Raw genomic sequence first — 12,297 nt, forward strand, 5'->3', positions numbered from 1 at the left:
AGTGAAGGGACAGAAACAAGTCAGGAATGTTACAGTAATAACTGCTGCCCATGAGGAAGGAATCATAAGGATGGTTCCCTTCCCCATATGTAATCTCCAGTTTCCTGCCACTGTCATTATGCTTGGGCAAACATCCTTGCACATATTGCATTAGGCCCTTGGGTGAGTATTTCTGCAGAAAGAGTTTCTAGAAGGGAGTTGGTGATTATGTATACTTCGGGTTTGATGTGCACTGAGTATTGATTTTGAATGTACCAGCTGAATGATTTTTTCTCCCTTTTATTTCTGCCAGGATTTAGCAGCCTCAAGTTACTAACAGTCTCTTCTGATAGGGAAGACTGCTAAGGACAAGAGCACGTTGTTTCTGTAACAGCTGCATGACCGTCTGAATACAGGCCAGTTATGGAGAGTCAGGTCAGCCATGGAAGGGTAGATCCAGGCTTTCCTGTCTGAGCCTCTGGGTTGCAGTACCTGGATGTGTAATGAATCCTCCTCCACCTTCACTGCCCTCCTCTGTCAAATGGGCGTCGCATCACCTAGGGGTCTGGGGGAGAATTAAATGAGCTGATTTACTTAAAGTGCCTAGGAGAAAGATCATGAAAGGAGGAGAGAGAAGAGGGAAGGGAGTGAGCACCAGTGCAGACAAATAAAAATTGAGTTTATAAGACCCATCTAGCGCTGGGCCCGGTGGCTCATGCCTGTAATCCCAGTACTTTGCAAGGCTGAGGTGAGAGGATGTCTTGAGCCCAAGAGTTCAAGACCAGCCTGGGCAACATGGTGAGATGCTGCCTCTTTTTATGTAACAGTAAAAAAGGCATCTGGGAGTGCCACAGATCCTCTTTGGTCATCATCAAAGGAGGAGCTCATGGGAGTGAAACTTTCTGGAATGAGCGCTAATGACTTTAATAATAATGAAAAAATAAAAATAAAGAAAAACAGAAATAAAGTGCAAGGTAGCTGTCGGGCGGGAATAGATGCCATGGGCCTTTACTGTGTCACAACTTTAAGTCCGGGAGTGGAAATTATCAGAGATGTGCTGTTAGGGATGAGAAAGCCGAAGCTTACAAAGGTGACCTAAGTTGCTCATTGGCCCCCAGCGAGCTTGGCCTTCGGTCCGTGGACTCCAGAGACAGTGCCCTTTCCCGACCCGGGGTCGGATGGGATTGCCGCGTGTAAGGCTAAGCCAGCGTGCCCTCTCCTGGCCTCCTCCAGCCCTGGGCCGAGCCTGCCGGAGCCGGCTCCGGGTCCCCGCACCCTCCCTCTGCCTCCTCCCCTGCCGGCCTCCGAGCCGGCCCCCAGCCAGTCCCCGCCGGGTGGAGGAGGCGCGCCGGCAGCGCTGCGTCCTAATCAATGGGCCGGGCGGCTTAGCGCGAGCGGCCACCTCGTCGGAGGAGGAGCAGTCTTCCGGCCCGCCGCAGGTCGGGTGGCTCAGCCATGGCTCCTCGGGGCACCTTGTCCGGCTGGAGCCCGGGACCCTGCACCGGGCGCTGAGCTCCCGAGTCGGCAGAGCGCACTGGCCGGCGGCCGGCGGGGCGCCCGCGGGGAGCGTGCGGGCACCATGCGTCCCCACCTGTCGCCGCCGCTGCAGCAGCTGCTGCTGCCGGTGCTGCTCGCCTGCGCCGCGCACTCGGTGAGTACTGCGCCCTTCTGCGGGCTGGGGGGGCCCGAGGGAGCGGCGGTCTCGCCCCTTTTCTGGCCTCGGGCAGGATGCGGGTGGTGGGGGACTAGCAGATCTTCCGCTGAAGAATGGGGACTCTTCCCTCCCAGTCCTTCCAACATTAATCTCTCCCAGCACTTCTCCGGAGGGACCACTTTCCAAAGAAAAACCTCGTGCGCGCCAGGGCAAGGCAGCTTTAAGATGAATGCCCGTGCTCCCCTCCCACGCCTTCCTCTGGCCCGGCTTCTGAGACTCTCCTAGACTGAAATTCTGGAGCCGCCCCCTGGCAATGCCTATTGTGTCCTGACGCTTTGCCTCCAATCTTTCGTGGAAACCTCGTAATCACCTTTCTAGGCTGATATTGTCACCCTCATGTTATAGACGAGGAAAGGAAAGGAGAGAGGGAAGAATTCTTGCTCCAAGTCAGAAAAAGAGGATTGGAATCCGCATCAGTATCAGTCTGCCCCTAAACCTTGACATTTTCACACTCACGGGCTGCAGATAGGAAAACGTGAGGGAGCTCTGGCAGGAGCTTCCGGGTCTGCGACGGGGCGGCCTGCCACTCTCCTCACACCCTCGTGTGGGATGTGGCTGCCTAATCGCTGCGTGTTTGTTGGCTCCTGGGAGCTGCTACTCCTCAGGTTCTGGCAGGGGGCTGGAGGAGGGAAAAAAAAATGCGGCAGGATGGACGGTTTGTTTTTCTTTCCCACAGAAATTCCTGGGAGTCCCGGCCCCTCTGAGCTCTGGGATCTGTGAACAAGAGAGTGGCACCACCCAGACCAGCAGAAAGGAAGGAATGGGAGGGAGTGGGGATTAGAGGTGGGGGCCAGATTCCAGAATCATCCCTTGCCACTTGCATTCCAAACTGGTCCCCAAGGCCTCTGTTCCAAGAAGCTTCTCAGGGAAAGTGCCTGGGGACCCAAATGACTCTCTGATCTCTGTCCTGGGCAAGTCTCTTGGTGTCCAACCTCCTTGTCTTCCCATAGTCCCCTCAGGTTTGATTATAAGGAAAACCAGTATTCCTGGAGCTGAGTAGAGTGTTGACACTCAGGAGATGCTCATTTTTCTGGCCACCCAAGACTTCCAGCAGCAGTAGTTGGGATGCATGCAGTTTGGAGCTTGCTTGGAGCTCCCTTGCTGCCATGGAGCCTCCTCTTTTCAGTGGCAGTGCTGGCCTTGGAAGATGCTAGAGCAACAGCATGCACTCATGAGTTTTGACTCCCAATTTGGAGAAACACCAGCTAGGATACTGGGGACAATGCAGAGCCAGGTATAGCCTGGAGGGGTGTTATTCCGTGGCTAAAGGTGGGAGAGGCAATAGCTCCTTCCCTGGGACCCTCCCAGCCTCTTTCTTAAGTATCTGCAGTGACTCTGAGACTGTCATAATTGGTGCCTTGAGTGCAGGGCTGAGGTTCAGTCTACATTTTTATCTCAGGGAAATGCTTGGATTATCACAAGAATAAGTGGAAGAGAAAAATGAGAGGCTTCGCTTGCTTTAAGCCTTCAGTGTACCTTGGAGGGATGCTTCATTATGCTCTGGTCCCAATCCCTCATTTTACAAATGAGTACACTGAGACCCTCAGAGAGAAGGGAGCTGCCTGAGATCATCAAGTCGGTAGCAGAGCTGAGACTAGCAGCTCTACAAACCCCACATACCCCACTTAACTCCTGAAGGTTAGCACCCAGATCTCTTGATTTCCAACCATCCAGAACTCTGTCTGTTACGCCCTTTGTATTTTCAAAAGTGCATTACTGCCTTACAGAATCACAGGATGGTTTCCTGTGCCTAAGTTGTGGTCCTTGGGTTATTTTATGGGCTTCTCTAGACCTGAGGTTATATCTCACAATTCTTGGCGGAGAACTCCTGTAATAGATAGAAGTGGAACCGATCTACTTTGGTTGGAGTGTTTCCCAGCCTCTGGAACCCTGCTTTCCTTCTGTTTCTTTGACTCTGTGTGGCCAGACATTTGATTTTGAAACGTAAGTGTGTTCAAATAATTTTTTATTCATTTGAAGCTCCCCCTCGAGGGAGATTATAGGCATCTTCCTAATGGAGCGGGGTCACTGAGGCCAAATTGCCTATTACCGTTGTCCCTCTACTCCAGAAAGGGAGGTGTCAGAAGTGACCCTTGTAGGTGGAACCCAAAAATTGTTGATGGCTGAAGGGGCAGTTTTCTGAGGCCCCCATAAGAAATACTGAGCACACCCCACTCTGTGGCCCCACCCCAATGCATCTCATTAGAACTTTTACCTGGAACATTACTGTAATTATTAACTAACACATCTGTCCCCTAAACCCCAATACACACACTTTGAACTTGAGCATAGAGACTCATCTTGTTCATTTTTTTATCCCTGGAGTCTGTCACACTGTAAGAGGGAGCTCAGTGAGTGTGTGTTGGATGAATGCATGGATGACTGAATGAAATAATGATGATACAACAAGTAATGAAGAATCACATCTTGAAAGGGCTCCTTACCAGCTGAATTGTGCAGAAATGTGTCAGGCCATGGAAAAAGCACCACTCAAGGTAGAGCTTTCTAATCCATGGCATCTGGCAAACTGCCAGTTTGTTAACCTTAGTGAATTAAGTGAGGTATGTAGGACTGGTTTTTCCTTCAAGCAGAGTCTCTTAATACTATTGATACTGGGAGCCAGATAATTCTCTATTATGAGAGCTGTCCTATGCATTGTACAATGTCAAGCAGTGTGATGGACTTCTACCCACTAGAAGCCTACGATCTCTCTAAAACTGTGACAACAGAAACGGTATCTCTAGACATTGCCAAATTTTTCTGGGGGTTGGGAGGGCAAAATTGCCCCTGCTTGAGAACTGCTGCCTTAAAGGTTGTCGTGTTTCATGATAGATGCACAGACAGGGCTAACAATAGGTATTTATTTCACACTGGGTGTGGGGCAGTGATAGGACATCTGAGTCAGAGGATGGAAACAGTGTGCCTGATGAAAACCAGTCTCCAAACTGGAAAAAAGACTTCTGCGGAGAATGGGTTCCTTGATCTATTCCACCCTCCCTTCCCATCTCACCCCTCCTATCTCCATCCCTTCTTAGTTGATGGCTAAGAAATATAAATGTTCCAAGTACGGGCTTAGGTACATGGAAGCCTTTGGTACATGGTGATTGCTGCCCTGTCCCGTCATGCATCTGAATCCAGAGGCTGACAAGCCCTGTGGCTGCACAGTGAGCAGAACCTTAGAAAGGCTTGCAAGCATTGCCTGGCGAGCTGGTAATTTTTATCTTATGGAGACAGGGTCTTGCTCTGTTGCCAAGGCTGGAGTGCAATGGTGCAATTATGGCTAACTGAAGCCTTAAACTTCCTGGCTCAAGCAATCTGCCCACCTCAGCCTCCCAAGTAGCTGGAACTATAGACACCTGCTACCATCCCAGCTAATTTTTTATTTTTTATTTTTTGAGAGACATGGTCTCACCATGTCTCCCAGGTTGGTCTTGAACTCCCGGGCTCAAGTGATCCTCCTACTTTAGACTTCAAAATGTTCAGATTATAGGTGTGAGCCACCATGCTCAGCCTGGGAGCTGATTATTGATGACTTTTCAGAGGAGGGACACTGGAGATTTTTCTGTGTACTTGGAAAAACACTTTTCAATTTTCTGAAGACGTGTTTGTGTGGATTTCTTTTTAAATTTGTATTACCCCTGAAGATAATAAGTGAATAACGATCATGAAGATGATGATGAAGTCTCCTTTAATTGACTCATTTTCCACCAGACCCTCTGCCGAGTCGCTCCGAACACTAATTCTCACATCAATAGTTATTAGCTCCATGGTGCAGATGAGGAAACTGAGGCTCAGAGAGACGTGAGGCCATTTGCTTAAGACCACCCAGCTGGGCATGGTGATGTGAGACCTTAAACCTGGAGGCTCTTAACCAGCACACGCATCTACTCCAGAAGAGAGGCCTGCTCCGGGTTTCTGGTGCCTAGTGGGCTGTCATAAAATTCTCTCCCAAACTTCAAAATAGCATTAATTTTCATTTAAACTAATCAATTTGTGAAATATAAAAAAAATACCAAGTTACAGCATTTATTGAGGGGCCCAGAAATGAGCATGGGGTCACAAAATCCAACAGGAGGAGATACCATTTCCTAAACTGGTTGGGGGAGTCCATCTGCCTTGGCATCACCCTTTGGAGTTCCTGCAGAACTCCCTACCCTCACCCTGTCCTCATGATCCTCACTTGGGTTGGGAGGGCCCCAGATTTCCTCCCAAGTCAAAGGAGGGCATAGCTTCTCTTCCTGGCATCCCCTTGTTAAAGCCTAGATTTAATATCCAGGAATAGAGCTCCACCACCAGAACGGCCCCTAGCAATGAGCCCCGGCTTGGTCACTGCCTCCCTGTTCTTGGCAAGCTGTGGGTTCTCACCACTGACCTTCACCTGGGCTTCAGGACAACCTGCAGCCCAAGGTAAAAACCACAACACTCAGATGCTATCTACTTGCTTACATGACAAACAGAAGGCTGCTCAGCATTCCTGTGGACTCCTGGGACCCATCCAGCCTCTGCATTGTGTGTCCGTTCCAAGGATGGCATTTGGGGAAGGCCATCCCTGGTTCATCACGTCCCACAGTCCCAGCCCATTGTGCTGCAGGCTCCTGAGATTCCCAGAGTCCTCTCCGGATTCCGCCATGTCCCACCCAACTTCCGTCACCAGAGGCTCTCAGGCATGCTCCTGACGGCCACGTGTCTTTCAAATTTCTCACGTCCCGCCTCCCTCTCATTTTCAACAGATGGGCTCGCCTTCCACTTCCCAAGAGTTGAGTCTAGCTGGATGAATTTCTAACCAACATCTTGCCCTTATAGATGTGTCTAAACTGTACCCTCTGTACCCTTCCTTCCCATCTATCTTAGTCAGCTGTGTTATCACAACAAAATACCATAGATGTGGAGGCTGAAGCAAAAGAAATTGATCTCGTGGTTCTGGAGGGTGGAAGTGTGAGACGAAGATCCTGCAGGCTTTGGTCTGCGGTGATGGGCCCTCTTCCTGGCATGCACACGGCCACTTTGTCCTCATGCGGCATTTCTAATGAATGTGTTGTTGCAGGGGAGGGAGTGCCCTTTCTTGTGTTTCTTCTTGTAAGGACACTAATCCTATAGGATCAGGGCCCTATTACTACAACGCCATTTAACCTTAATTACCTCCTTCTGGGTCCTACCTCCAAATACAGCCTATCTGGGGGTTGGGCTTCACCATACGAATTTAGCGGGGACACATTCAATCCATAACAGCATCCGAGTGGAAGAGAGGATGTCCCCCAGATCACGGCCAGTCCCTATTCCCACCCTACCGACTTCCCTCCCAAGACGACACAATGGCAACCCTCTCACCCAACCTTTATCCTCTTCCTCTCTGCTGACTGTTCCCATCAGCTGGTTAACTTTCCCTAATCAATCCAGCCCAGGCTCTCCGGGCCCTTCCAGCCACCGACCCGCCTCTGCCCCCTGGTGGCCAGCTTCCTGGATCAAGCGCGCACTTTCATTGCCTCCACGTCCACTCCCTCTCACGCTGCACACCCACAGAAACCAGCCTTACCAGTGGCCTTCCATTTGGCACATTCACTGGACTCTTTTTATAATCTTTTCTTAAAAATAAAAATTGTTGACTAAGCATGGTGGCTCACTCCTGTAATCCCAGCATTTTGGGAGGCCAAGACAGGTGACTGGCTTGAGCCTGGGAGTTCAAGACCAGCCTGGGCAACATAGGAGACCTTGTCTCTATGAAAAATTTAAAAAAATTAGCTGAGTGTGGTGGTGTGTGCCTGTAGTCCTAGCTACTCAGGAGGTTGAGGCGGGGGAAGCACTTGAGCCCAGGAAGTAGAGGCTGCAGTGAGCCATGATTGTGCCAGTGAACTCCAGCCTGGGTGAAAAAGTGAGATCCCCCCATCTCAAAAATAAATAAATAGAAATAAAGAATGTATTTAAAATGTGTAACGTGATATTTTGAAATACACAGTGAAATGATTACTATAGTCAAACAAATTAACATGTTTCCTCACAGAGTTACTATTTGTGTGTGTGTGAGTGTGTGTGTGGGTGGGTGTGTGTGTGTGGTAAGAGCACATGAAATCTACTCTTTTGGCAAAATTCCAGTGTACAATACAGTATTATTATTATCCTTGTTATTATTCTTGAGACAGAATTTTGCTCTTTTTGCCCAGCCTGGAGTGCAATGGCATGATCTTGGCTCACTGCAACCTCTGCCTTCCTAATCCTATGGGATTCTCCTGCCTCAGCCTCCCAAGTAGCTGGGATTACAGGCATGCACCAACATTTTGTGGTCCCGGCTGATCGTGTATTTTTAGTAGAGATGGGGTTTCACCATATTGGTCAGGCACTGCGCCTGGCCCGATACAATATTGTGAACTGTAGTCCTCATGCTGTACATTAGATCTCTGGACATATTCATCCTATGTAACTGCAACTTTATACCCTTTGACCTATATCTCTCCATTCCCACCCTCTCCCAGGCCCTGGCAACCACCATGCCACTCCCTGCTGCTTGGTATTCAACTTTGTAATATTCCACATATGAGATCATGTAGTATTTTTCTTGTGATTGGCTTATTTCACTTAGCACCATGTCTTTCAAGTTTATTCACGTTGTCACTAGTGATAGGATCTCCTTTGTTAAAGCGAACTGGCATTCCATTGTGTATATGCAGCACGCTTCTTCATCCATTCATCTGTCGCTAGACACTTAAGTTGTTCCCACATCTTGGCGATGGTGAGTAGTGCTGCAGCGAGCATGTGGGTACTGGTATTTCTGTGAGGTGCTGACTTCATTTTCTTCCTAGGTCTCTGATTACTGAATCATATAGTAGTTCTATTTTGAATTTTTTGAGGAACCTCCATATCATCTTCCATAAAGGCTAAGCCAGTTCACATTTCTTCCAGTAGTGTGTAAGAGTCCCCTTACACAGGCTGGAGTGCAGTGGTGTGATCTCAGCTCATTGCAACCTCCGCCTCCCGAGTTCGAGCAATTCTCCTGCCTCAGCCTCCCAAGCAGCTGGGATTACAGGCATGCACCACCATGCCCAGCTAACTTTTGTGTTTTTAGTAGAGACGGAATTTCACCACGTTGGTCAGGATGGTCTCGATCTCCTGACTTCGTGATCCACCCACCTTGGCCTCCCAAGGTGCTGTGACTAGAGGCATAAGCCACCGTGCCCGGCCCTTATTTAGAATTTAAAAGATATGTATTATATCTCCTCTCAGATTTTACCATCTCAGACTTAAGAGTTCAAAATTAAACTCGAAAATAACTAACAGAACCCTCTTGACTTTTTTTTCTCTCTTATTTGGGTTTGCATTGTTATTCTTTCTCTCTGCAGACTGGATTTTTCTGTTGCTTTCTACAGAGTAGAATATGGATGCCCCATCGTCTCCAAGTTTGCATGCTTTGGGACTGGGAGAGATTGGCCTTCTCCCCATGCCAACACCCCATGTGCAAGGAAGGCAGATTGTCTCACACCGGGTTAGGTTTTCTTCTTCAGTCCAATCAGTGAGATAGGATCACACAGCATAAACCACCCAGCCTAGGCATGAAAGGGTTCTTCCCAGGAGGCACTTGTTGGCTCAGAGGCTGAGCAGACACCTCAAAATATGTCTACCATCTGGAAAAAATACCCCAAAGAAAGAGACGGTGGAAGTTCATCACAGAATCATCAAACAAGAGGTGAACTTGTACACCACAGTGGGCCCAACCGTGGCTACGTGTTGAGTAAGACAAAGGGTGATACTCCCTGCAGAGACACTACAAGACATGCAGAGACTCACATAGTTTACAACGTAAGCACCTCTTCTTTAAAGAATTACCATGGTTATACACAGCAAAACCAAAACTCAATGTAAAATATAGGATAGAAAAAAGTAGAATTTACCCAGGACAGCAATGGATGGGTATCAGTTCTACAGTTCTGCAAAAGACCCTAGAAAAGATTCAGTTCAGAGAATTAAAGGGCTTCTTGAAGAACATCCCAGAGAAGATAGTTGGCAATGTTACACAAAGCTGTTCTCTTCAAACCCTGAAGTACAACTATCATGTGTAATTAATGAGGTGAAGGACTGTGAATTTTGTGATCGACAAGAAAAAAGAAAGTTGATTTAAAATTCCAGGAAGAGACAAAAGTTATACAAAAAAACATTTTGTGGTCCATGCATATGTATATATATATATATATATATATATATATATATATATATATTTATTTATTTATATTTATTTATTTATATATATTTATTTATATATATATTTATTTATATATATATATATACTTATGGTACTTTAGGGTCTAGGGCACATGTGCAGATCATGCAGGATTCTTGCATAGGTACATACATGGCAAGGTGGTTTGCTGCCTCCATTCCCCCATCACCTATATCTGTCATTTCTCCCCATGTTATCCCTCCCCAACTGCCCCATCCGCTGCTGTCCCTCCCCTAGCCCACCTGCAATAGACCCCAGTGTGTGATGCTCCTCTCCGTGTCTATGTGTTCTCATTGTTCAAGACCCGCCTATGAGTGAAAACGTGGTGTTTGATTTTCTGTTCTTGTGTCAGTTTGCTGAGAATGATGGTTTCCAGGTTCATCCATGCCCCTACAAAGGACACAAACTCATCGTTTTTTATGGCTGCATAGTATTTCGTGATATATATGTGCCACATTTTCCTTGTCCAGTCTATCATTGACGGGCATTTGGGTTGTTTCCAGGTCTTTGCTATTGTAAACAGTGCCGCAATGAATATAATGTGTGCATGTGTCTTTATAATAGAACGATTTATAATCCTTTGGATATATACCCAGTAATGGGATTGCTAGATCAAATGGAATTTCTATTTCTAGATCCTCGAGGAATTGCCACAGTGTAAAAGTGTTCCTATTTCTCCAGATCCTCTCCAGCATCTATTGTCTCCAGATTTTTTGATGATCACAATTCTAACTGGCATGAGATGGTATCTCAATGTGGTTTTGATTTGCATTTCTCTAATGACCAGTGATGATGAGCACTTTTTCATGTGTTTGTTGGCCTCATATATGTCTTCTTTTGTAAAGTGTCTGTTCATGTGCTTTGCCCACTTTTGAATGCATTTGTTTGTTTTTTTCTTGTAAATCTGTTCTAGTTCTTTGTAGATTCTGGATATTAGCCCTTTGTCAGACGGGTAGATTGCAAATTTTTTTCCCCATTTTGTTGGTTGCTGGTTCACTCTAATGATTGTTTTTTTTTGCTATATGGAAGCTCTGGAATTTAATTAGGTCCCATTTGTCTATTTTGGCTTTTGTTGCCATTGCTTTTGGTGTTTTAGTCATGAAGTCCTTGCCTATGTCTATGTCCTGAATGGTTTTGTCTAGGTTTTCTTCTAGGGTTTTTATGGTGTTAGATCTTATGTTTAAGTCTTTAATTCATGTGGAGTTAATTTTAGGAAGGGGTTCAGTTTCTGCTTTCTGCACATGGCTAGCCAGTTTTCTCAGCACTGTTTATTAAACAGGGAATCCTTTCCCCATTGCTGGTTTTGGTCAGGCTTGTCAAAGATCAGATGGTTATAGATGTGTGGTGTTGCTGTGGTCCAAATATTTTAAAAGCCAAATTTTGACATGATTTTAGCAATATTCCAAAACTCCACATAATGATGGCTTAGACTCAAGCTCTGAAACCAAAGAGGAAAGAATATGTAATGTATGTTTTTGTTTCGTTAATAAAAATAATAAAATAATATAGAAAAGTACCATTTAGTGATTTTTCTCTGACAATCTCTTATTAAATTATGAGGAATGTCTTTTAAAATATGCTTAGAGCATTCAGTTTAAGATGACATATTGACCACATGTGTTTATCTGCTCTGCCTCTGGAAACACTTTTAAGATGACAGTAAAGGAATAGAAAAGGTATAAACCCGTACAAAGAGAACAAAACAAGAGACAGAGATAAAGCAGAAATTTCAAGAAATAGTTGGAAAATGAAAAGTGGCTGAAATCATAGCTATATGGAAAATATAACCTCAGTGCCTGTAGTGGGTGGAAGAGAAGCTGTCAAGTCACTCTATGGCACCCTGGAAAGGCCCCAGACACTGAGGAGAGTCCACCCATAGACCCCAGCAGCGGGATCCCTCTTGGCCTGGTTATGTTACAATGAAGCCAGCAGTCAAGAAACTGTTCAGGTCCACAGTGGTTCCAGGGACCATGGTACTGTCTCAGGCTTAGATCTGACATTGTTGCCTCCAGTGTGGAGGCAAACAATCATGAAAAAGGTGCCTCGAAGAAACAGATCATGCAGATGGGAGGAGACAAACTGAAGACATACAACTAATATGTGGCAATCCTTCGTGAAAAGGATGCCTAGGCCATAAAACAAAAAGAGGATGCTATAGAAAAGGAAATCATCTGAGAATGAGAAAGGATTCTTGGAAGTTAAATGTGTAAAAACAAAACATTTATTAAAACCTCTATAGATAATGTCAAGGAAATCTTCTATAAAGAAGATCACAAAGGCCGGTTGAAGTGGCTCACACCTGTAATCCCAGCACTTCGAGAGGTTGAGATGGGTAGATCACCTGAGGTCAGGAGTTCGAGACCAGCCTGGCCAACATGGTGAAACCCTGTCTCTACTA

At 46.4% G+C, this 12,297-nt stretch overlaps 1 protein-coding gene across 3 annotated transcripts in view; it reads left to right on the plus strand.

The window, feature by feature from the left end:
• The first annotated feature begins 1,197 nt into the window (after positions 1–1,197).
• Positions 1,198–12,297, plus strand: part of SCTR (secretin receptor) — a 79,338-nt gene continuing 68,238 nt past the window's right edge. The window contains exon 1 of one of the 3 annotated variants that reach the window (XM_074399863.1): positions 1,198–1,630. In XM_074399863.1, the coding sequence (XP_074255964.1) occupies positions 1,559–1,630 (72 nt within the window). In that variant the 5' untranslated portion in view covers positions 1,198–1,558. The remainder of the gene's footprint in view (positions 1,631–12,297) is intronic. The other 2 variants (XM_074399864.1, XM_003931556.4) reach the window with 2 other exon arrangements.

Source organism: Saimiri boliviensis, chromosome 5, assembly GCF_048565385.1.
Source record: "Saimiri boliviensis isolate mSaiBol1 chromosome 5, mSaiBol1.pri, whole genome shotgun sequence".
NCBI classification, from domain to species: Eukaryota; Metazoa; Chordata; class Mammalia; order Primates; family Cebidae; genus Saimiri; species Saimiri boliviensis.